Source organism: Talpa europaea, assembly GCF_964194135.1.
Source record: "Talpa europaea genome assembly, chromosome: 4".
Taxonomy (NCBI): Eukaryota; Metazoa; Chordata; class Mammalia; order Eulipotyphla; family Talpidae; genus Talpa; species Talpa europaea.
Window position 1 is genome coordinate 136875907 of NC_140070.1, and position 26234 is coordinate 136902140.

General features: G+C 37.4%; 1 protein-coding gene across 2 annotated transcripts in view; it reads right to left on the reverse strand.

The window, feature by feature from the left end:
- Positions 1-4132: 4132 nt before the first annotated feature.
- LTN1 (listerin E3 ubiquitin protein ligase 1) overlaps positions 4133-26234 on the reverse strand; it is a gene marked incomplete at both ends in the record, with an annotated part of 44294 nt that continues 22192 nt past the window's right edge. For both annotated transcript variants that reach the window (XM_084231431.1, XM_084231432.1), the window contains 16 exons: positions 4133-4195; positions 4754-4921; positions 6388-6582; positions 8095-8315; positions 9656-9827; positions 11729-11915; positions 14437-14511; positions 14813-15050; positions 15541-15754; positions 16226-16370; positions 16569-16704; positions 19743-19885; positions 22543-22647; positions 23550-23709; positions 24321-24507; positions 25222-25366. In XM_084231431.1, coding sequence (XP_084087557.1) covers positions 4133-4195; positions 4754-4921; positions 6388-6582; positions 8095-8315; positions 9656-9827; positions 11729-11915; positions 14437-14511; positions 14813-15050; positions 15541-15754; positions 16226-16370; positions 16569-16704; positions 19743-19885; positions 22543-22647; positions 23550-23709; positions 24321-24507; positions 25222-25366 — 2554 coding nt within the window. The remainder of the gene's footprint in view (positions 4196-4753; positions 4922-6387; positions 6583-8094; positions 8316-9655; positions 9828-11728; positions 11916-14436; positions 14512-14812; positions 15051-15540; positions 15755-16225; positions 16371-16568; positions 16705-19742; positions 19886-22542; positions 22648-23549; positions 23710-24320; positions 24508-25221; positions 25367-26234) is intronic.

A 26234-nucleotide genomic window follows, 5' to 3' on the forward strand; every position in this document is an offset into this window, starting at 1 on the left:
TGTACAGTCTGCCGGATATCTTGAAAATCTAGAGATATGTTTTGATTGATATGTTTTATATTGAATATATGTAGAAGCTGAAGGTATTCAGCATATTTTGAAGCTAAGTCATTTCTTGATGAGTAAAATTATGAGAAATTCATAGATAGAATCAGTTCATAGGTAGAATCAGGAGTTCCTTTTACCCAGGAGAGATCTATCTTATTTGTACAGGCACACACACACACACACACACGTGATCTAATTTACATTTTATATGTAAAAGGTATTTATAAATTAAAGAAGATTCAGCTCAGCATTACCTGTAATAGCAGAACAATGAAGTCAACCTAAATGTCCCATCAGTAAAGGGTTTGGTAAATCATAGTATAGCCATGCCACAGAGCATGAGTAACATTCCCAGCCCCTAAACATGAGTCAGGTATATAGTGAACCAGAAAGGGTTATGAGTGAGAAAAAGCAAACTGCAAAATAGTACTATCAATATGTATATTTTTGAAAAATCAGAGAAGGCATGTTTGAATGTGTATATAAGAAAGTCTGGGAAGTTAATCAATGGGTGGGAATGGAGAAACTTTCACGTTGTTGTAATATTTATACAATGATAATATATTTTTATTTTTTTTATAATTTAAAAGTTTTTTATTTTAAAAAAATTTAAATTTATGTTCACATTTTTATTGTCTCCATTCTATTTCTATTATTTAGAATGTCTTCTGTTTCCATTTTTCAACCTGGTCAGCTTTCTCCTACCTTTTACCCTTTAACATGTGTTTCTGTTTGCTTCTTGCAATCTCATTACCTTGGGTGATCGTGGGGAAGGGGAAGTGCGGTGATGGTCGTAGATCTGAGCAACGTCCTTGTCTCAGTAAAGGAGACGAGGATGCTTACACTGTTCAGTGCTGCATTAGTGATAAGCTGGCCCCCGGAACAGAGACATTGGACCAAAGAGCCTGACCAGTGGCCATCAGAATACTTGGTTTGGTGCTAACTGAGCGTCTCACAACAGTAGCTCACGCAAGAATCTGGGAACCAGAGACGCCAGTCTCTACTCTCAGAAGGGAGGTATAACCTGTGTTGATACACATAGTTCATGAGAACCTGGTGGATCTATTCTACTTAAGACACAAGTAATCATTAGTGAAGGATGTGCAAATAGAGGGCACAAGATGCAGTGAAAACAAGAAGAAATCGAAGATACCTGCTTTCGCTACTTACATTCAACACTGGAGGTTCTAGCCAGAGCAATTAGGAAAAATGAAAAAAGAAATAAAAGGCATTCAAATTGGAAAAGAAAATTATTTTTGTCAATAACTGATCTAGTATATATTGAAAATCCTAAGGAATCCACATACAAAAACTTCTATTAAAACTAGTAAGTTCAGCAAGGTTGCAGGACAACAGATCATACACAGAAGTAAACCTGATGGCATCACAGAAAGTATATCACTTTCTTCTTTCACCATCAACTGGAATTGCACTCTCAGAGCAAGAAACTGCTCTCTCCAGCTGATGAAGAGTCCCAGGAATAAGGCTTTGCATTTCAGAAGTGCCTGTGCTCAGCACCAACATTTTGAACACTTCATGACTACATTTTGCATCTTCAAAATGGTAAAAAGATAAAGGTTGACATGAACTTTAGTGGGGGAAGTGGTAAGTAAACTGAGATACTAAATCACAGTAATGTAGAGTAAAAAAGCTACCCACAAAAGATTATATATAGTAGGATCTTGTTTACTGGCTGGTATGTATTAATTATGGATACAAACACATCTGGTAAAATACAAAATCTTACACAGGAAGGAATCTAAACTTCAGAAAAGTAGGTGACCTTTAGAAAGGGAAGGAGGAGAAGATGGCGTCAGGGAAGAATACAAGAGTAACATTTTATTTCTTTAAAAATCAGAAGCAAATATGGCAAAATAGTTTGTGAAGAGTACAAGGGCATATATAATATTCTGTATATTTGAAATATTTTGTAATTAAAAAGAATTTTAATGGGCACATATGGTATAACAACCAAATTACAACATTAATTATTCACACCACAAAAACTTATTAACATCATTAATATCTAAGTCACAGAAACTTATGTACATACATTAGTGCATGTGATAAGTTAAAAATAAATTCTAAAACTTGCAATTTACATTGGGGTTTAAACTAATAACTTTGCTAATGGGCTTTGAATCTCATGCAATTTTTAAATGTCCTTATATTAGAATTTTAAGGAATACTATCTAGAGTAGTCAAAGCTGCATAAATAAAACTTTAATATACTCTGAATTTCAGTCTTATTTTGGAAAGCTTTTTCTTTAGTATATAAACAGTACCAAGCTTTACAGTTGTATTTACAAGTCTAGAAGAAAAGTGTTTAAAGACACGTTTGAAGAGGAGTATCCACTTGTAGTGTTTCACCAAGAAACTGATGCCCGAATACTACTGGAAAAACAGTGCTCCATTATTCCCTTTACTTTTCTACTTGGGGTCTGGTCAGAAGCCAGGAAGTAGTACCAATACTGGAAAAGTTATAAGAAAATCTTATTATAAAACCATTTTTAAAGGAAAAGTGTAACTTTCACAGAGAAGTAGCACAATCCTTTGGGATTACTATGTCAGAGGACATGGAAAGAAAATATTTTAAGACAGGGGTAAGAAGAGGTAGTAGAATTTTGCTGTCTGCCTTTCACTTACAGACTGGACTCTGTAAGCCTCAAGGCTAGAAGATAATAAATACTACAGAGGAAAATTTGGAACAAAACTGGGCTAGGACAGTGCATATACAAACACAACTCAAGAGATCTGTAACTCACGTACTACTTCACTCGCGACTACCGTACCCTGACCACATTCATACTGTTTCAATAATAACCATTTACCCAGTTGATGGTAAGCAGTAATTTTATTTAATATAAGTTGCTTTTGCCAATTAAACATTTGCAACAGAGATTAGCTAATTTCTCAAGTAATGTTGCTATTAGATATGCTAATATTTCTTCAATGAAAGACTGCAATAAAATTATTCCAAGTTCCACACTTCCATACATTTTTATTTTGGGCGAATTTTTAAGGGTAACAGTGGCAAGAGGCAGATTTTCACCTGTTCTACCTTCTGCCAGTTACACTGTATTTTAGTTCATATTAAAATGCTTTAACTCCTGGAAGTTGGAAGAAAAAAACACCAGCTTCCCCAAAATCTCTAATGTAACTAAATTTAGTTAAGATTAGGAAAATCTGCTTATAAAATTGAAAGCCTCTTGCAACATAGTAAATGTTTTATTTTTTCCCACCAATCCTAAGTTTCACAGATACTCACTAATTTCTTCCCTCTCAACAGAGGTATGATTACCACTCTGCTTCATGAATGGAATAATCTAAATCCTATTTCTCTCAAATTCTTATCCTCTGGAAACGTAAACTGAATAATAAATTCGTGGACAAGTTTGCAATTCAAGTTTCACTAATGCCTGGCAATTCTTCCACAAAAAAAGGTCAGTGTTGTGAATTTAATTTTCTGAATCTTGTAACCCTTGATAAGTGGAGGCACCATAAGGTTCAGTTTACAGGATTTCACAGCATGCTTCAAGTAGTTTAAGCTAGAGTAATAGCATAGTGTCATCTTTATCATTAAAATAATCTATAAACATCAGAATACTAATTAATTTTGTTGTCATAACTAATAAATAAATCTTAAAATATCTGCCGATGTACATCAACCTCTCAATTCATCTGCCTCACTTGGATGTTCAAGAACACAGATCAATAAACAGAACAGGTTTCTCAGTATAATACAATTGTACAACACTGTCATAAATTCCAATTCTGTAATTTAGGGCTTTTCCATATTTATTTTTAAATATACAAAGAGATTAAACTATTAATATAAATATTTTCCTCTGAAATATGTAATATTCTTATGTAAAAGAAAAGGTTCCCAAACATTTACAAAGCAATCTAAAGATAAGTAAACCTGATTTTAGGATCATTACATTAACCAAAATAATTTTCCAGAGACAGTCCTATTTAAAAGTAATGCTCACTGGCCTCCTCACATCAATACTTTAAGATGGGTCCAATCCACACCTTTTGCTTGACTTAGTTCAGGAATTACTTACAAGGGAAAAGAAAATTCTCAGAAAAAAGTCTCACGACAGAGTGGACAAGTAGATTTGTTGCTAGATGTAAACCATTTGTACTGAAAAACAAAAGGTTGTAAATGTTAAAAGAACATATATACCTAAGGTAATCTTAAAATGATAAAATAAAATAAATGAGAGTATGAAATTTTTATTCCCTCCATCTCCAAAATCAACACAATGGAGTATTACATCCAGAGACTACAGTATGATTCTTTCTACGTAGGCTCATGCAATCAGCACAATCAGCAAGATATGTAAAGAGGCCTCTGCAAAATAACTGAACATTCCTGACTTTCTTTTTCAATATACTGTTGAAAGAAAGCAAAAGGCTCTGATGCCATATGGCCCTCAGTTCACTTCTTTCAGTTTTCTTCATGGCCTAGATCTTAAAAGACCATGAAGAGTTGACAGCTGAGTGTTATATTAGAAACACCATTCATTAAAGTGCTTTGATGCTACCATTCCAGGTATATTACTTTTACAAATTTTGAAGAAAAAATTTAATGACTTTCATTAACTACAATTAGTAGTCTAACAATGTGTTCTTTTCCAAAGTTATATATCATACATATGTGATATACATAAAATACAAGTTAATTTCTCTTTAGACTTACCAAACAGGCAGAATGGAATTTTTTCTTGCATGTTCTACAGGCTTTTTTGGGAAGAGAATAGTTGAAACCATGAATGACTGAGAAACAGATCATGCAATCTTCAACACCCTCAAAACGTTTGTCTACATTATTTTTCCATAATGCTAAGCCTTCCATAATACTTCCATTCTGTTAACAAGGGGGAAAAAACAAAATCAATATGTACAATGAAAACTTGAATGTTATTTTTGTTCAATTTCACTCATTTTAAAGCTGATTATGATTTGGAGAGAAGAGAATCTGCTTAGCTATATAGCCACATCTCCTTATCTTTATGGTGTTGGTTTCTAAATGACCCCCAAGTTCTAAGAACCAGAGATTATTTTCCCCATTAAAAATAAACTTGAGGGGCCTCCCCGATGGCGCAGCGGTTGAGCGCTGGGTTGCGAAGCTGCCCGCGGCCTCTGCGGCGCCGGTTCGATCCCCGGCTGCTCCCCGGCCACCGGAGGAGGGTCCCACATGGCGCGCAGACCTCTCCTGCCGCCCGCTGCTCCCCTCAGCAGTGTACTTCGGTCCTTCTGCCTGCTCTGCTCCCTGCTCTGGCTCTGGTGAATTCTCTCGCCCTCCCGCGCTTCTGACTGTGCCCAGTGCATGTATAAACAAAAACAAACAAACAGATAAAATAAATAAATAAAACATGCCTATATTAAAAAAAAAAATAATAAAATAAACTTGAGAGCCTCCCTGGTGGTGCAAGAGGTTAAGCATCCCACTATGAAGCAATCTGCAGCCTTTGCAGCACGAGTTCATTCCCCAGCCGCCAGGGAGAAACCCACATGGTGAAGCAGACTTCTCTTGTCTCGCCCGCTGCTCCCCTCAGCAGTGTATTTCAGCCAGTCTGCCTGTTCTGTTTCCCACTCTGTCTCTGGTGGATCCTCTCACACATCCCCGCACATCTCTGGCCTGTGCCCCAGCTCTTGTATGCATAAATAAATAAATCTTTAAAAAAAATAAACTTGAAAGAAAGGTGTCAGCAACACTACTTTGATGTATAGTCTCAGCTTCTCGTTGGATGCAACTTTTTAAATAAGTTATTTAGATCACTTCTCCTAATTTTTAAATAAATGATGAATGTAATTACCTCACCTCAAGAGCTGATCTATCCTACCCAGCTCTACAATACTGTTGAGTACCTTTTTTTAAAAGAATTTTTCTTCTCTGTAGAATGCCTGAGATACATCGTTATCGTGCAAAAACTAAAGAAGACCTATAATTTATTTAAAAGTCAAAAATCATCGAAAGTACTAGAATTTCTCTAACCACAGAAGGAGAGCTGTAATGTAAAAGGAGCTTGTCCAATATCTTGCAAAAGGATTTCCTCACAATTTCCTTAATACCGTGTCTTGTTCTGTATCATCTACAGTGTTAGTGAAGTCAAGCCAGTTACTCTCAAATGTCATAAACTGTAGAGCCTTAAAAAAATAAAACAGTACTGGCTGGTTCAAGACATTCAGGCATATATCTGTGTTTAAGGAAATGTATCTATTTCTAGTCTAAGCAGAAGAGATGGAGATGTATTTCAAGTTTCACTGCCCTTTTAAATAGATCAGCAGTGTCTCAGGTTTGGACAGTCAAGTGTGCAGGCAAACACTCACTTGATGGGTGAGGTAAGTGCTTAACTGCAGCATCCAATTCCGCCACTGCTGCACAGCCACCCCGACTCTCTTCCCACTTTCCACTGTTATCGAGCCCAATGGGTAATTTGAAGGCAGTTGTATTATAAGTTCAATAACTATATCCTCAATGGTGTAAGTAGCCATTACTTCTCGGGTAGTAGCTCGAGCTTTCACCTGCAACATAGGAAAGATGATTTTTTTTTTTTTTTTGCCAAGTGCCTTTCATTCAGAAAAACATCTTAGATTGACAACTAGCAGCCTGTCTTAAAAGTAAAATGCAGGTGAATACATTCACTTATTTGACACTAGATATTTAATAAACAGGCTTAAATACCTGACATTTTATAGTAATTTTAAGGCATTCAGTTTGTTTTAAAAGAAACATGCTGCTCATAATAAAGTATGTTTAACTATATTAGGCTTGTCATATAATAGTTTTTGAATAGACAAATGACAGCTTGGGCTATTTTTTTCCTTCTCTTCCACACCCAGGGTATCAAATCTCATTTCTACTTAGATGTAGCCCAAGTGTTTCCCTACCACGGAATTATCCTGTGCTTTAGAGCCAACCATCAACTGTCAGAATATTTATATTTGGTTTTGGATTTCACACTAGAATTGCAAACTCAACATTAAACACAAAGGATCATAACTCTACTCTTTATTCTTCTAACTTTCCTATTTCCAGGCTAAAAACCATAATATTATCTTAAATTTCTCCTTCAACCTCATTCCAGGTATTAACTAATTTAAGCTAAAATAAATCTCCACAAAGTTTCTCACATTCCAGCCCTTTTACATTCTGACTGATTCTGCCTCACGAAGGCCCTCTCCACTGCCTACAATGTCTATACCAGTTTCTCCTAATGCTTCACTTGAACCCAAGTTCCATGCCAACAGCCCACGCTACCTAATGCAATCAGCAATTTCACAGATTCTAACTCTGTAGCACTACCTCAAATGGAAATTTCCAGAGGCTAAATGGGACCAAATATTTCAGACCTTTAGTAAGAGCTTTCCCACTATGGCCCTAATTCACCAAAGAAGCAGCTTATTCTGACTATTCACCTTCAGGAATCACATTCTGTACGAATATTGGGTTATTATTTGTTGGGCAATCACAGAAATTGCATTCTCATCCCCATGCCTTTTGCCATACTGTTTTCTCTCTATTAAATGCCTCTGCCTTCAGTTTCCCCACAACAAAATCCTGCTCACCTCAAAGTACGCTTCCTCTGCAAATCTCACCTAGTCCCTGCAGCCAGATGAACCTTTCCATTGATCACAGAGCACCCTTTCTCTCGATCTGGTTTCCAACGCAGAAAGCCACTACCAATACACTCTCCCTGTTAGTCTGTACATCATTACGGGCAGGCAGCAGACCTCACTACACCATCCAAGTCCAGGTAAATGGCACAGAGTGCCTGGCATCAGTAGATATTGTGTCAGTTTTTCAGTAAACTAGTGAATGTTCAAAAACTTGATGGGGGTAAAGGAAATTGTACCATTATTTCAATCTATGCAGTAATAATGAGATTTGACACAACAGAACATAGACAATCAGAAAATCGGCAATATCTGTTAATTCTGCATGAAGGACTGCAATTGTGATGATGATACTACAAATGACAGACATAACCAATATTCAAACCACCTTTCTAGAAAAAAATTCAAGAGAATACTAACCGTCATGCCATTAAATAGTTGTGTACTTGTTTGCACAGATGATATTTCTTGAAAAGAAAGAACATTGCTGACGTACTTGCTTGTAAACCTATCTACAATATTGAAAACACGCTTCTCACTACTGTTCCACCACAGCCTGACCATGGCAGGCAAGTCTTTTAGTGTCATATGATAGACTGAACAAGCCAGGTGTGGAATGTGGTATGGAAGAGTTGCTGTTTCTGAGGAAAAAACAAATTCTTAGTTAGTAACATGTATTTCTTACATTGAATAACAGGCTGATATTAGTACTTTACTTAGAAAATGATTTTTTGATTGCTCAACATTTGTATTATCAAAAGCTCATAGAACGAACATTAGGGCCCCCCCTGGTGGCACGAGGGGTTGAGCGCAGCACTGTGGAACTATCAGCAGCCTCTGCAGCACGAGTTCGATTCCCAGACAGTGAGCTACCCACATGGCACAGACCTCTCCCGTCTCGCCCGCTGCTCCCCTCAGCAGTGTATTTCAGCCAGTCTGCCTGTTCTGTTCCCCATTCTGTCTCTAGTGAATCCTCTCACCCCTTGCACCTCTGGCCTATACCCCAGTTCTTGTATGCAAAAATAGTTTAAAAAAAAAACAAAACCATTAGAAAGGCAAAAAGAAGTAAAAAGAATGACAGTCCCTAATGACACTAAAAAATCCACCAAGGAACAGCATTCTATCTTTCACATGAAAGAATACAAATAAAATCGAACACACTGTTAAATGTAAGAAAAATGATTCTCATAAATTATGGAGTTTGGCCTCCTTTATTTTCCCCAGGGTTCACTGATATGATTTACAAAAGTCCTACTATACCCACCTCAAAACACACAAGAGACAGCACAACATACCATCCTCCAATCTTCAAGGTATTAAGGAAAATCTTTTTTTTTTTTTTAAGATTTATTTATTTATGCATACAAGAGCTGGGGGGTACAGGCCAGAGGTATGGGAGCGAAAGGATTCACCAGAGACAGAGAGGGGAACAGAACAGGCAGACTGACTGAAATACACTGCTGAGGGGAGCAGCAGATAGGACAGGAGAGGTCTACTGCACCATGTGGGTTGCTCCCTGGCCAGGGATCGAACTCGTGCTGCAGAGGCTGCGGACAGCTTCATAGGTTGGTCTTAACACCTTGTGCCACCAGGGAGGTCCATTAAAGAATCTCATGCAGTACAGTTAAATGTGTGTAACTCCAACCCCTAAAATTTCCTTCCCAGGGTGAAGGAAATGAATTTTACTCATCTTTCTTTTCCCAAGTGAAGACTACCTTACTTTCAGGCCTACAAATCATTACAACAAATATTTGTTTACAGAGTAAAAGAAAAGCATCTCAAAAACTGAGCTTCAAAAATTTATATTCTTAATAGCCTTATCTACAAGATCTAACTATATATTCTATTTGGAGAAATATTAAAATACTTGCACCTCAACATCCTCTCATAGGCAAGACCCACATTTAGGGTTATTCTCCACACCCCCACTGAACCTCCACTGAACCTAGTCTCCCAGAAAGAACACACAAGTCTCACTGACCTCTAATACTCAACTGGAGTTCTTCCGTGAAGAATGTTTTAGGGTCCTTATTTGAGAGCTCAACAGCTGTCTCTGAATAGGTTGGGTTTTCGGGCATAAGCCTAAACAGGTGATAGAGCAATTTATTCAAGCTCTTTGTTTTCCGAAGGTACATTGAATAAAGAGCCCGAAGCTGGTGGAGTGCAAAGAATTTGTTAGTAAACCCAATTAAACAATCAGTAGTTAAAAAATAAATCAAAGGATAACATATAAGGACACAATAAAAAATACATTTATTTGAGCACATAAAATTACATGGAAGCATGCTACAAAATATACAGTACATTCTTTATTTTCCAAATGTGCCATTGGATGGCACTATTCCCTTTCCTCACCAGCGTAAGTCTTCACTGTCCTCTCATTACTAGACATATGCCTCGAACATTTTTCTCAAACTGTCTATTAATAAATGCACCTCTACTTGGAGTCTCTGAGCCAAGAAAATCTATTGGCCATTCCCCACAGATGATTCATTCACTCTCTCCCAAAGTCTCCCACACATTCTTTCCACACACCACAGTCCTTAATTTTCAAATTCCTGCTTAAACTAATCCTTTTTTCATGGCTGATCCACTCTATATCAAACACTCCAACACCCTCTTAGCACAGAGAGGCAATGGGAAGTGAATGCAAATGGAGGTTTCTTTTTTCGGGTACTGAAAATGTTCTAAAGTTAAGACAGCAGAGGTGGTTTCACAGTTCTGTGAATATGCTAGAAACACCAACTGTAAACCTTAAATACATATGATGGTGTGTGACAGTTCTCAGCAAATACACACACATGCACAGACACACACAGCTTCGATTCCAGTTCAATCTGATTCACCAGGAGTTTTTTTGATAAAGTTTAAAAACCCAGGTTTGGAAATGGCTAAGGTTTTTTGTTTTTTTTTCTTTTAACTCTGTTTCAGAATTCATCTCAATTAGTGTTATTTACTGAGTTGTTCTGGTTTATCTGTTCACAGCTCAATTCAAGTTCTGGGTTCAATAAATGTTGAGCCTGGAAACTCTAGAAATAGGTCACCAGCAAATCAAACTAGCATAAGTCACTTATCTAAGTGGCAGACCTGAAGAGAGAGAAAAAGATTTATCATCTGGATTTTTAACGTTACCTCTGTGATTTGATTTCTCCTTAAATATACCAATGCAAAATGCTATGTTGATATATATGTATCAAAGTAATTTTATGAAAAACAACATAAATTATAATTTAAGAATTCTGAAAATTACTTTGGAAATGAATGCCAGGATATTAGCCATGCTTTAAACAATAAATGATAAGCTAAGTCTTTTTGTATTGACCTGCCAATGAACCACATACTTTATTAAATTGACTTAACCTAAGATTGAAAATTTTAAATTGGGGAATTTGCCTAAGAAAATTTTAAAAACTGGAAAATTTTCTAGTTTCTTTCCTAAAGAGTAAAGTCTTTCTTCCTAAACATGAGACCACAGAGACATCTAGTGGCTGCTAGAATACTTCGGGCAAAATAACCACCAAGATATTTTCTCTGCTTAGAGATAATAGCTTGAACTGCATTGTTAGTTTCACAGATCTAACCCTAAATACTGATCTTCATATAAGGTAGTAAATTTCCAATGATGTATTCACTGAAGTCTCCACAAAAGCCAGAAGTCAGAAGTCCACCACAGAAAAAAAAAATCAAGACCCAGTTTTTCTGAAATTATTGCCATGGCAGTACAAAATTAAATTAAACTAATCTTATTTCCTGTAGTAAGTGGACTTAGTGATTACATTAGCTTAGGGAATGAAAATAACACAGGCATATGAGAGTGAATGTACAAAATGTACAAACACACATTTGGAAAAACTGTGTGTGTGTGTAAATTATAGGAAGACAAGAAAGTGGGGCAGAAATAAATTAAGAAGAAAGTCTGAAGTTAGCCAGGTAAGGGAGATTAAAATGTGAGGGATTTCCCCTTTCATTTCAAAAGAAGGAGGGGGGAAGGCTTTACAATAGCAACAGAGAAACACATCTAAGACATGACTGTCAAAAGCTGTTACATACTTACCTGAGATGAAGCCGCTTTGAAGAAAGTAAGTATTAACTTCCAAGTGAGGAGGTATCCCAGGACATAACAAAAGTCTTCACTGAGGGGCTTAATAGTAACTATCTGTCCAACAGGGATACACCCCAAAACATTTTCTAGTAAGTCTTCTTGAGTGCTCAGAAGAGACATCAGCACTGCGGGTGGAGACCTGAGAATGAATGATAACACAATCTTCTTCATAACTTGCTCCTTAACAAACTTATAGCATGAATCAACAAACATTTTGGAGAAATCTTTATTTTCTAAACAATGTTACAAAATTCCGCTTTTATATTCAATTCTAACTCCTAATTTCACACAATTGCAATTATAGAATCTGAAAGACAAATGTTATATATACGGAAAATATACATAAGTGCATACGTGCATCTAATGTACATATATGACATATTTATAAAATAAAAAAATTTCCATATGCATTATATATTTTATATAAGTAAACTAAATATAAAAGTATAAAATATTTTTAAATATATAAATTATGTCTACATTTAAAATGTGTGTATATATAATAGGCTATAAAAAAACTGGACTGTATAAGTTAGTATTTAAAGGAAAAACCCTTTTAGAAAATATCTAATTCAACTGTCTGTTTCATAAATGGAAAAAAAAAAAAACAACAAAACCACACACCTAGAAAGACTAAATGTCCCTTAGTCAGTCAGGGCAAAGATTAAGCCTACCAATTCCTACTAGGTCCTTTTATCAGCCTAAAGGCTGAAGAGCTCATTAACACTAACTTTTTTCAGGAAAGTAAATTTACCTTCATTTTAATTCATGAAAATGTAAGTTAAAGTTCTTTACTGAATTACTGCACTCATCAGAGTTTTTGGGTAAACTTACAAGATTCTCAAAAAGTGAAATACTAGTGTAAATCCTATCGATTTCTCTTCTTTAGGACAGTTATGTTGGATCTCTCCTCTCACCTAATTACTGTCCTTTCCCTGTGTCTTCCTTCTCCCAGTTCATAAAACAGGGCTTCAAGTTTCTGCCCATAGTTTTCAACACAACCGTACCATGTTGCAACCCTTCTCTCTTTTTTTTTTAATCATCTTTTACTTTTTTTTTTTTTAAAGATTTATTTATTTATACAAGCACTGGGTACAGTCAGAAGCGCGGGAGGGTGAGAAGATTCACCAGAGCCAGAGCGGAGAACAGAACAGGCAGACTAACGAAGTACTGCTGCTGAGGGGAGCAGTGGGCAGCAGGAGAGGTCTGAGCGCCATGTGGGACCCTGGCCCGGTGGCCGGGATCGAACCGGCGCTGCAGAGGCTGTGGGCAGCCTCGCAGCCCAGCGCTCAACCGCTGCGCCACCAGGGAGGCCCCTGCAACCCTTCTCTATTCGCAATCAATTGCCACTGGATCTGGCAAATACACGCTCAGAAATCTTTCCACTCTGCCCTCCTCCACACACTGTAATAAATCAAGAAGGGTGTCCACTTTTGTCTGCTTCACTGTACAAATTGTTCCCTATTCTTGCCAGAGTCAGCTGGTAATATCCCATGTTCTACCAAATAATGCTCCAATTCTAAAAATGTGTTTTCTTAAATATACTTCCAGATGTCCTGCATTATGGTTCACTTACCCATAACTCCCTGATCAAACACACATATACTCTCTCATTCATTTATTTTTTCATTCAGCAAATGCACACTGCTCATGAGTCTACTTTAAACCAAGAACCATTCTGGATGCTTTGACTACAGTTGGTAATAAGAAATAAAAACTCTTGTCCTCACAGAACTTAGGTCCCAGTGGAAGAAAATACAGACAATAAAAATGTTAGGTGGCGACTACTCAACATACCCAAGCACACCCTGAATATTCAAGCCTCAATGCCTTTGCACAAGGTGCTTCCCTCACTTCACTTGTCTTCCCTGTCCCACTGAAGGTCACCTCACCTTCAAGGTCCAGCATAAATGGTTCATCCACGAGAACATCTTCCCCTCTGGGTACACAGTACATGCGTCCCATAACACGCTCTCCACCCTTTTCCTTAGCACTTATCAAACACTTTCTTCTATATTGGGTTATAAACGCCTTAAGAAAAAGAATGTTGGGCCTCCCCGGTGGCGCAGTGGTTCAGCACTGGGTTGCGAAGCTGCCTGCAGCCTCTGCAGCGCGGGTTCAATCCCCGGCTGCTCCCCGGCCACTGGAGGAGGGTCCCACATGGCGCGCAGACCTCTCCTGCCGCCCGCTGCTCCCCTCAGCAGTGTACTTCGGTCCTTCTGCCTGCTCTGCTCCCCGCTCTGGCTCTGGTGAATTCTCTCCCCCTCCCATGCTTCTGACTGTACCCAGTGCTTGTATAAATAAATAAATAAATCTTGAAAATATATATTAAAAAAAAAAAGAAAAAGAAGTTTACCAAATACTGTATTCTCTCCTGAAGCATTTAATTACTACTTTGCCCAAAGGGAGTGCTCAATAGCCATCTGAAATAATCTACTCTTTACACAGCTACTGTGTTTAGTTTTACTAACCAGTAGCAAACTGAAAACTGATTTAGGAACAACCAAAGAGGGTAAAATGGTGTGGGTGAATGCTGAATTTTATATCTTACAGATAACTTTGAAAGACCTATTGAACAAATACAAACTCTAGAGCTTTTCTGTTGTCTCCGTCTTATAACTTCTGAGAATTTTTTAAAAATATATATTAAAATTACTTACAGAGCTGGTTCTTCCTCTTCATCTCCATATGACTTTAGATTATCCTGATCATACTGTGGTAATTCAGGCATTAGTCTGCAAATTAGGACATTATTTTAAATTAAATTGTCTACTTAAATCATGCTTAAGGACAGAAAGACCAATATTTACTCTGATGAATGTATTAATGAGCTTTTTCTGAAATAACCATCTATGGTCAAGACTGTATTTATAAGCTCTGGATGAAGAATATTGACCTACAGGATTAAAAACTTGGCATCCTATTACTGAAATGCATGTTGAAGTTTACTTGGATTTTTGGGATTTTTTTTAATGACTAAGAGTTAAAACTATACATTCTAGCTTTTTAGACTATCACAACACTGATGATACTTACTTATACAGCATATGATAAACAGCAATTTGCACAGGGCGAGCTCTGAAGAGGAGTAACGGGGTCAGTGTATTTAACAAAGTCTGGAGATACTCTGGTAAGTTTGTTTTTTGGCCAGCAATCAATTTCGCAGGGAGTTTGTGACTGAGCAGCTGGTCCTTTGGGATATATGTTAATGTTTCACACATGGGCTTCAGCATTGCATTCTGAAAGGATGTTTCAGATGTATCTTTGCTTTCACCTGATAGCAAAAAGAAATGAAATGTGCACATCCCAAAATGAACTGGGTAACACAGCTTGACAGGTTGACAATCAAATACTACTTAAGAAAATGAAATAAAAACTTGACCCACATTAGAGCAACCCTGTGTGGAAACATGAGCCAAATACATCCTTCAGGTATTCTCAGCTGGTAGATGACTTGCTCCTCAAAAAGAAAGCCATCAACTGCACTTCAGGGAGTAATCTATGCATTTACATGAATTACTTTAACTTGCAATGATCTTTGGCTACCTTGCTCTTTTTCAATTCTTGTCGGTAAAGCAGAAGCATGTGGAATGCTTCTGAGATGCCAAGCTTCTCCCTAGCCCTGATCTCTGACTATTCTGTATCATTTAACTAAAACATTCAGTTTTTGTTTTGAATTCTTCAAAAAGTCATTCTTTTTTTAAATTTTTATTTCCAACAAATTATTTTCAACCACTGTCATGATTACTCCTTTCTTTACTTGCCTGTAACAGTCACCAAAAGAGGTAAAAGCAAACTGTGGATGCCTTGGGAAAAAAATTCTTTCCATTCACTGATTAGATTTGCAGGAAGATTGCCAATGGTATTCGGAGCGGCGGAATCAAAAAAAGCACTAAGCTCACAGGCCAAATCAAAGCTGACACAGGCAAAGAGTTGTATGAGTGGTACAGAATACAATGCTTGGTTCTCATTTGTTGTCTGAAGAAACAAAAATGAAACAGGTAAGGAGACTTGTACCAGAACAACACAAATCCAGGTAACAGACAAGTCCCTTTCATTTCCCTTAATTAAAATAAAAAACATTTGAAGTGTGAGGTCTCAGGAGGCACATACAGACTTCACATCATAATAACTTTTCTTCAAGATTAAATACTAGGAATCAGAATCAATTCATTTAATGTGAAATGCTTTATTTTTAAAACTATGAAAGAAAGGAGAGAACATTTTAATGGCATTAATTTGGTCACTGAATGATACCAACAAATATTAAACCCTATCATTTTACTGTTGTCAAATAGTACTTGGTGAGGAATATATCTAAAAGGGCTTAATGCTAGCAAAGGAGCTAATTATAATCATTACGTAAAAAGAATAAAAATAGCAAGTAGCTCTGATACACAGACATGCACCAAAGCCCAACAGAAGTGATGACACTTCAGAGTAATTTACCTCCAGCCAAGCCAACATGGAGCACATGATGAAGTCCCATTCACTCTCGGCCAACGGCGACGAGCAATATTTCAGAAACAGGGATAGAAACCGCATTATTTCTATATTTACACCCAGGATCTCTGGACTTACTTCTGAAAGATTACTGTAATAAAGACATAAATAAAATAACCACTGGAGAATTATAGACAATTAGAAAATATTCTATTTTAAGTCATACTTGTGAGTGATCAAATGTCTACTATCCTATTACTCTATACACTGTAAGATAGATAATCTGGGCTCATGTTGCATGGGGTAGCGGGGAACGACTCAGTAGAACATAGTATAAAGTATCACCTACCAACTGAAAAGAAAAATATCTTCATGATCTTTCTTCCAGGATATTAGAATTTTTAATATACCATGTAACAGCTCTCCATCATCTATGCTTCTCGTTTGCAGGCAAGAATTAAAAATGGCAAGATGTCCAAAACCTCCTAAAGTAACAACAAAAAATTAAGAAAATTTTTAAAATGGTTTTGCTTCTATAAGTGAGTCTATTTTGAGATAGGTCAAAATGTTCTTGAGGAACACCCAGATTAGAAATACAAATAGGGGGCCTCCCCGGTGGCGCAGCAGTAGAGCGCTGGGTTGCGAAGCTGCCCGTGGCCTCTGCGGCGCCGGTTCAATCCCCGGCTGCTCCCCGGCCACCGGAGGAGGGTCCCACATGGCGCGCAGACCTCTCCTGCCGCCCGCTGCTCCCCTCAGCAGTGTACTTCGGTCCTTCTGCCTGTTCTGCTCCCCGCTCTGGCTCTGGTGAATTCTCTCACCCTCCCGCGCTTCTGACTGTACCCAGTGCATGTATAAACAAAACAAACAAACAAGCAAACAAATAAATAAAGAAAAACATGCCTCTATTAAAAAAAAAATCTTAAAAAAAAAAAAAAAAAGAAATACAAATAGGGCTTATACAAATGGGCTTATAAGTTCCTCGGGGCAGAGTCTCTGACTCCATACCCAGCACCTAGTACAGAACAGGGAATGGGGGTGTCCTGGGGGCACTGGTGAATGACAGAGTCCTCTAAACTAATCTATTCTTTTTTTTGTTTCCATTTCCTAAGTATACTGCTTATGCAGCTTACTCACCTCTCAAAAGAAAAAAAACAAAGTTAGAGCGCAAAGTTCAATATAGTGGGAAATAGAACATACTGCTCCATAATTCATACCTTCACTCAGTAAGCATCTACTATGTCTGGAAAGTTCATATGGGATCTCCCCACTCTTTAGATTCTATTCCTTCTTATCCTTCAACTCTCAGTGTAAATATTGCCTCCATTCTATGAAATGCCCAAGCAGATAGAGTATGCCCACCTATGTTTCTGTTCTCAAATACCACTTGCTTGTTGCCTTTATAACACTACTATTTGTTTACCTATAATCTCAATTAGAAAGTAAGCTCCATGGACGCAGGGATCTTATTTGTTGTACCTACCACTCTATGCTTCCCCCCACCCTCCCCCCAAGCAACACAGACACTTATTTTAGTTGACTAAATGAAGAATGAATAAATGATTATCAGGTACATTGCTAGATTCTGGGGCGAGATGAACAAAATTCAGTCCTTGAAGGGGCTTGTCTAGCAACAGTGGCAGACATAAAAGCAAATTAGGATACAATATGGACAGAGCCTGGAAGTTCAGAACAGAAAACAACCATGTAGGTTAGTCAAAAAAGGCTTCCCAAAGGTGCCATTGGAACTGGGATTTATAAAAAGTTAAATTAAGAGTCTGTAAGACTAGCAAAGGGGCATACCAAGGAGCCCTAAAGTACCAAGTTGTAAAAAAGTATATAATGTTCAAAAATCATGAGAATATAACAAGGTCAGTGTCCAGGGTGGAAACAGGAGAGCCGCACTAAAACTAAAAATCCATATAGGCCAAACTAAGGACTTAGGTCTTTAACCTGTAGGCAAAAGGGCATCAAGGAGAAGCAAAAATGTGTTAACCTTTCTTTTAAGACAAAGAAAAACAAATCTTTTTTAATCTTCTTCACAATTGTAATGAGAAATAACTGATTTTCTAACAACTAAAAAAGTATTGGTTTTGTTTCATCACTTTAGCTAATTTTGTTTTATCACCTTCTAGGACATTTAACATGGGTTATGAATACATAAAACTCTCTTTTCTTTTCTCTTTAAATCTTATTCTCAAGTTTTCCTCCAACAATACACCTTGTTACCTATGTACTGGTGTTCCCTTGGTATTCTCTTCACTCTTCCCTCTTCCTGGACAAACTCCTGCTTAGATTATAGCTACCAATGACAAGATATGGAATTCAAAAAAAAGTATCTCCATCCAGGCAATAGCCTATTTCTTTATGAAAATGTCCATCTAAATATTTATCTTGTAGCCACCTCCTTCTAATGTGTCTAAAGCTTAACATTAACTCCCTATTCAGTCTTCCTCCCCTGGGCTGCTGCCCAGCCTCAAGTCTCCCACAGGGTTTTCTACAGGGGTAATGGCACTTCCATCTATCCAATCTAGAAATAGAATCACACAGTCCCATCAACTCCATTTTCTTAACTGCTTTCATTTCCAGCTTCTCTTTCATCTTGATTTAAGCTCTTTGCCTATCAGACTATTCCAGTAGCTTCCTACCTGGTCTTCTACTCCCAACCTCTTCTTTCATACCCACTATTCATACAACTGTCAAAACAATCTAATACAAAGGTGATAGTCTACTCATCTCCTAATTTGAGCCAATAGCTCCAGCTACCTACAGCTTTAGGTCCTTAACCTACAAAATTGGGCCTTTATGATCTATTCCCTTGAACTTATCAATATCCACCCTCTATGTATCCCAACATCTTTTGTCCTGAACCTTCTACTTTAAATACAAAGCAAACAGATCTAGCTGCACTTTTATATATTTTGTGTACCTGGAATGACCTTCCCAACTATGTTCATATAGAAAACTATCTTTCAACACTCAATCGAGTTATTTCTCTGCTTGAGATCACTGCTGACACCTTAAAATAGAATGGAAAATTCCTCACACCTTTTTGCTACATCTGTTATCACATGATGTAACTTTGTGTGTTCTTTACAAAGGAAGTATCATATAACCAGCCCTATGTTTATTAAATTAATAATCAAATGAACTATCAAGAGTGCAGAGTATCCCAACACATTTAATTAAATACAACAAAAGCTATTTCCCTTTTTGCCATCTGTATGTTCAATCACTGGGAGACTAAGGAGAACTGAGCCAAAAAAGACATAGATGGAAATTAGAGGGGATCGGCAGTTGTAAATATTTCCTTACGCTTGCAGCATTTCTGTTCTGCAATGTGGTTAAGAGTCATTCTCCAGTGACATTTATCCTACTGTCAATCCATTACACAACAGAAGTATAAAGTAGGAATAAATCAGCAATAATTCAGTTTATCTCTGTTATATTTGAATTCAGATATTAAGAAACAATTCACCTCAATCAAGAATTAAATGAATGAAATATTTATTATCAAGTGACTAACCATTAGTACTCCATAGATCTTCTTTAGTCCATGCCAAAAGGGCCGGTATACATTGAGCAATGAATTCTTTCTTATCTTCTTTTGACAAAAATGGACAGAGACTCTGAATGGTATGCATATTACCTTCTGTTAGTGGGAAAAAACTGTTTAAAGGAAAGAAAAAGGATAAATTGTATTTACCCTAAATATACAGGTATTTCAGAAAGTTCCTCTTATTTAGACTATTCAAAATGACAAATAATTCTCAAATACTGCCTGATTTTAGATGATGAAATTATATATAATTATTTCTTGCTGCTTCTGTACTTCACAATTCTAATTTTGAAATGAGCATATATAAATTTTCTACCAGGTATGATTATTTTTTAAATTATCCAAGCAATTATTCTCTCTTTAAGAGTCAAGTGATTCACCTGAGACAGTACCAGCTCTGTGTCCTTTCTATGAGCTGATATCCACATACATGTATAAGCTGAGTTTTATTTGCATACTGAGATCACACTAAGTATATCGCTGTATCATTTGTCACATACAGTTTGTAGATCTTTTTGTCAGGACATATAAATATAAATTAGTTTATTTTAAGGCTGTATAAATAAATTAAAAACAAAACCAAAAGTATCCCATACTATGAATATATCATAACTTAACTATTTCCCTATTAGTGAACACATAGGTTCTTTCCCCTGAATTTTTGCTCTTACAAACAAAGCTGCAATAAATGTCTGTAAGCAGATACTATTCTGTAACTGAAAAATACCATTTCAGGTTAGATTTCTAGAAACAGAATTGCAAGATCAAAGAATTTGAATGTGTATCTTAGGTATTTCAAATAGCTTTCCAAAAAGAGCATGATAAATTTGCACTTTCACCAAAAATGTCAAATATGTATCTATCACATTAGTTACTATTTACTAATTGAGTAAATAGTATCAAAAGACTATATATAGGTAATCTTCATTTTACTGCATTTGGCTTTACTGTACCTCACAGATAATTGCCTTTTTTTTTTTTTTTCCAACTTGAAGGTCTGTAGCAAAAAGGCTACAAGTTGATAGAGGGAAAGAGTAATTAGCAGTTTTTAGTATAACTATTTTTAAGGGTCTCCCCAGTGGCGCAGCAGGTTGAGAGCCAAACTGTGGAGCTGTCTGCAGCCTCTGCAGCGCGGCTTCGATTCCGGCCAGTCAGGGAGAAACCCACATGGTGCGGCAGACCTCTCCTGTCTAGCCCACTGTTCCCCTCAGCAGTGTCTTTGGTCCACCTTCCTGTTCTGCTCCCCGCTCTGTTTCTGGTGAATTCTCTCACTCTCCCATGCTTCTGATCTGTACCCCAGTTCTTGTATAAACAATCTTTAAAAAAAAAAAACTATTTTTAAATTAAGGTATGAGTTTTGTTTATTTTTTAGATATTGTAGACTTAATAGAGTAGGTTAGAGTGCAAACATTCAGATACACTGGGAAACCAATTAAATCACATGACCCATTTGACTATAATATTTGCTTTATAGCAGTGGTGTAACTGAACCCACTTTATCTCCAAGGAGGTCCTGTACTGTTTTGATGATGTTAATATGACATTTGTAAATGATATCATTATAGAGAGGAAGAACAGATTGCCAGGGATGAGGAAAGTGAAAGGAAGAAATGTAGCTGTGGCTCTAAGAAGGAAATACAAAGGATATTTATGATGATAAAATTCCTCTGCATTTTGGACTGTGGTGCTGGCATACAGAATACACTCACAACAAACATGTGAGTGCAGGTTAACCTGGTCAACCACGTACAGACATTTTCTTGGTTGTGAAAGTACATTATTAGGGATATTATTTCTTTCAATTGCATATGACTCTATAAAATACCCAAAAATAAAGTTTTTAGAACTTTTAAATAAGATTTAATAAAAATTTAGTTTAAAATTTTACTATACCAGAACATACATATATATAGATACAGATATACGATTTCAGAATTCTTTATGGTAAATGGGTAAATTTAAAATGGCTCCTGGTAAAAATTCAGCTAGGTATTTAATGCTCAGCTTCATTAGGATGTCCAAACCCACACTCTATTTCTGTTTTAAGAACAAAGGCACAGCATTTCCAGAATATATTTCAATAGGATGATCTTTATTAAGAAAAGGATAAATAGGGGACTCCCTGGTAGCGCAGGGGGTTAAGACGCAACCTATGAAGCTGTCCACAGCCTCTGCAGCATGAGTTCGATCCCCAGCCGGCCGGGCAGCAACCCTCATGGCACAGCAGACCTCTCCTGACTCACCTGCTGCTCCCCTCAGCAGTGTACTTCAGTCCATCTGCCTGTTCTGTTCCCCACTCTGTCTCTGGTGAATCCTCTCACCCCCCACAGCACTGGCCTGTACCCCAGTTCTTATATGCATAAATAAATAAAACTTTAAAAAGAAAAGGATAAATAGTGTTCCCACTATTTCCATATTGATGGCAAAAGGATTTGGGGGTGGGGTGGAGGTAAGGAAGAAAGATATCTACCAGAAAGGTCTCTAGGGAAAAGAAGGGTAAGAGAGAACACGTTTATGAAATGCTAATTGTTTGAAACAAGTATAAAATTTCACAACAAAATGTTATATTTACTTTAAAAAAGGGCTATACTAAGACAATTTAAATTGCTCTAAAATCTTTCAAATATTCTTAAATTTAATTTTCTATTTCCTAAAACCTTATTTTTTCTTGCCCGATTAAAAAGTGTTCATTAGTTGGAGTGTGTCATGGTGACCAATTATGGTAAATTACACAGCAAAAACATTTAGCATTTTAAGTTAGGAATACCTTTCTTTTCTCCTATAATGCCGTTTTACTTCTTCAGATGAAACACTTCGGGAAAGGATCAACTTAGCAATAATAAGAGACCAAAGGGTGCCATTTTCCATGGATCTATAAAAGGGAAAAGAGAGAAAGTATGCTAAGACTTCTTAAATACCAGTTCCCTGTATTCCTTTTACAGAATTGAACAAATCACCTCGTAAGGGAATCAATTCGCCCAAGACTTTTGCACCCACACAACCCCATTACTGAAAGGACTAGGCACCTGGCTTGTGACAACTGCTATCACGTTCTCATTTCAAGACAATTCTAAAGCCCCTCAAGGTCCTTCAACAAGAGATGACCTTAAAGATTAGATCTGAGGATCAGAGACTGCAGTGGGGGAAGGTCATATTCTACAGGATACCTAGGCTGGTGGTGAATGTGAGGAACCAGTGAGCTACGGATAACCACTGAGAAGAGTTTTCAGTAGGTCTGTGGAGTTGAAACAGAAAGGTACTTCCTATTCAACCCGAGGCTTATGATACTGCAAAGCAAACTCACAATAACGGTAAATGCAAACCTCTTAAAGAGCAAGTAATTCAATGCAATCATTTCAATAAGCCAAACATTAAGCTGTGTGTATGACTGTTCCACACCTACTTCCTGATCTAGTGGGGGAGTTTTGTAGGATGGTGTTAAGACACACCTACAACAAGACGAAGGGGAAAATTGAGACTGAGGGGTGTGGGAACATGGGTCCCCAAGACAAAACCGCCTCCACAGGCTTCCACATCTCTCCCTGCCATCTCCCATTTGAGTGTATTCATGAGCTCAACAAAGGCAAAGTCCAAATATCTCCTCAGAAGAATAAGTCAAGCACTTAGTAGCCACAAATAATTCATCATTAAAATCTGGAATTCTGATCAATCCTCTCACTGAAAGGTGAGCAAATTTGGCTTATATTTTATAGACATAAAGTCATAAACTGGGAAAATACTCATCAAAAAATGTAAATTAGAAGGGATTCTTACCTGTTAAATATCAACTGCAAAAGGCTCGAAGTATTGCCATGTCCACATAAACTATCATATGTAATATTCATTTTTTGAAGCATTTCACAAAATCCAGTGAGAAAAACAGGTGGATTGTCTAACTCTTCATACCACTGCAATGAATAGAGCAGTTCTGCAACTAACAGAATGGACAACACATTATGAGGTGCATTTTGTAAATAGACCTCATTTTCACTTCTCAGCCCCGATTTCCAACACTCATCCCAATTTGCACCCACTCATCTCAAAACATCTCTGATGTTCAAATTTGCTTTGAGACGTCCAAAGAGGATGAAAACAACATCTGTGAGATACAAAATGTTATTCCTTGCACAAATTATTTTCAGTTTCATTTCTGTTAATTAAGAATGTCACAGAGAGCTTCCCAGGTGGCATAGGAGCTAGGCCTCAGTGCTATCACCCTGACCACCTGAGTTCGATCACCAGCCAGGTAGCTGACCCACATAGTGCAGCAGGCCTTTCCTGTCTTGCCCACTGCTCCCCTCAGCAGTGTATTTAGTAGATCTGCCTGTTCTGCTCCCCACTCTGTGAATCCCCTCACCCCACTGCACCTCTGGCCTGTACCCCAGCTCTTATATGCATGAATAAATAAATCTTTAAAAAAAAATAAGAGCTGAAAATTCTTCATTCTTTAGCTTGAAATTACAGTGTGTACTCAAAATTATATCAAGATTACATTTATTTCCAAACTTATAGCTGTATGTATTACTGTTGAATGCTCATACATACTTATTTTCTCCAGATCATTGTTTTCTAGGACGATGTCCTTTTTCAGTGCAACTAATATCATTTTGCTCAATAATGCTGAAGTACACAAATGACTTGGAAGTTTGTTTGTATCTGATGCTTTATCATCTGTTTTGAAACACTCATAATTCAAACTCAGTCTTCCTTCTAGAAGAGGTCTATGCAACCACTGCAAAAAGAATACATAAATACACAAAATCTTCAGATATTCTAAATAATTTACAGTCTATACAATTAAGACAGTGAACCAAAATAAAGTTATTACTAGTTTACTAGTAAAAAAAATAATCGGGCCTCCCCGGTGGCGCAGTGGTTGAGCTCTGGGCTGCGAAGCTGCCCGCAACCTCTGCAGCATGGGTTCAATCCCCGGCAGCCAAAGAGGGTCCCAAATGGCACGCAGACCTCTCCTGCCGCGCCTGCTGCTCCCGTCAGCAGTGTATTTCGTCAATCTGCTTTTTCTGTTCCCCGCTCTGACTCTGGTAAATTCTGTCACCCTCCCACGCTTCTGACTGTACCCAGTGCTTGTATAAATAAATAAATAAATCTAAAATAAATAAATGATCAACATGTATATTTCTTTAAGACTCCCTCAGAAAGAATTTCAAAAAAGACTACTTCAAGACAGAACTTACTCACCTTCTAACATAGCTACTACCAGTGCCAGATGGTGTTTTGCAGACAGCAAACACCAATATATGCACATATAGAGACATAAAGGCAAAAAAATACTTAATATACTTTACTTTTTTTCCTTCCCAGCAGAAGAAAAGATCCTCATTTCATTTACTTCTTTTTTTCTTCCCCAGAATAAAAGAAAAATATTTAAGCTTGCAAGAAACTGAAACTTCAGAATGAGCAATGCATTCTCCAATCTCAAACATACCTGCATAGGAAGAGACTGTCTCATCTTTTCCCATTCACTGTTCTGTGGCATTACACTCCCGATATAAACTCCCAGAAGAGAAGTATCTTCACTTTCTAGAAACGTATTTAGCAAATCCTCAACTGTACATAACAGAAGCTGAAGACTGAAAATAATGCACAGAACATAAGTTATGCCATGACTAATCTGAACACCCTGGGCACATGCTAAATACCCTATGGCAGGTGATAATTTACCCAAAGAAAAAGATAAAACTAAAGGTTAAATGAAGCCTCTACTTTCTCTGCCCCAACATACACAAAAACAAACTGGGGATTTACTTTTTTTTTTAAAGATTTATTTATGCATACAAGAACTGGGGTACAGGCCAGAGATATGGCGTGTGAGAGAACTCACCAGAGACAAAGTGGGGAACAGAACAGGCAGGTCAACTGAAACACACCACTGAGGGGAGCAGTGGGTGAGTCAGGAGAGGTCTGCTGAGCCATGTGGGCAGCTCCCTGGCCAGGGCTCGAACTCATGCTGCAGAGGCTGCGGACAGCCCCACAGGCTGCATCTTAACCCCTTGTGCCACCAGGCAGGCCCCAAAATGGGGATTTAATCCAACATTCATGATTTGAAATTGAGAACCATTCCTATCTGAAAACGAAGAGGACCTGACCTACTTCCAATCAGACATCTCTGAAATAGTTAACTTAGAAAGAGAACTCACTCAGCCTGAGTAGATTCATTGTTTCAGGTTACACTTTTATTATATAAATTTAGGTATGTACTATAAAAAAGATTTGCAATGCAACACCTTAAAACCATGGCTACCAGACCCGTCAAAACAAGTCACTGCAGAACAATCACTATGGGTAGAGCCATGAGCAGTTGCAATTACTGTTACAATCCAAACTACAGAATAACACAACCATCACAGTGATGACCATAAATTAAGAGTCCAGAAAATATGCCATAATAAATTAAGTCTTAATTAAGTGAGTTAAAATAGCCATTAAAACAAAATCCAT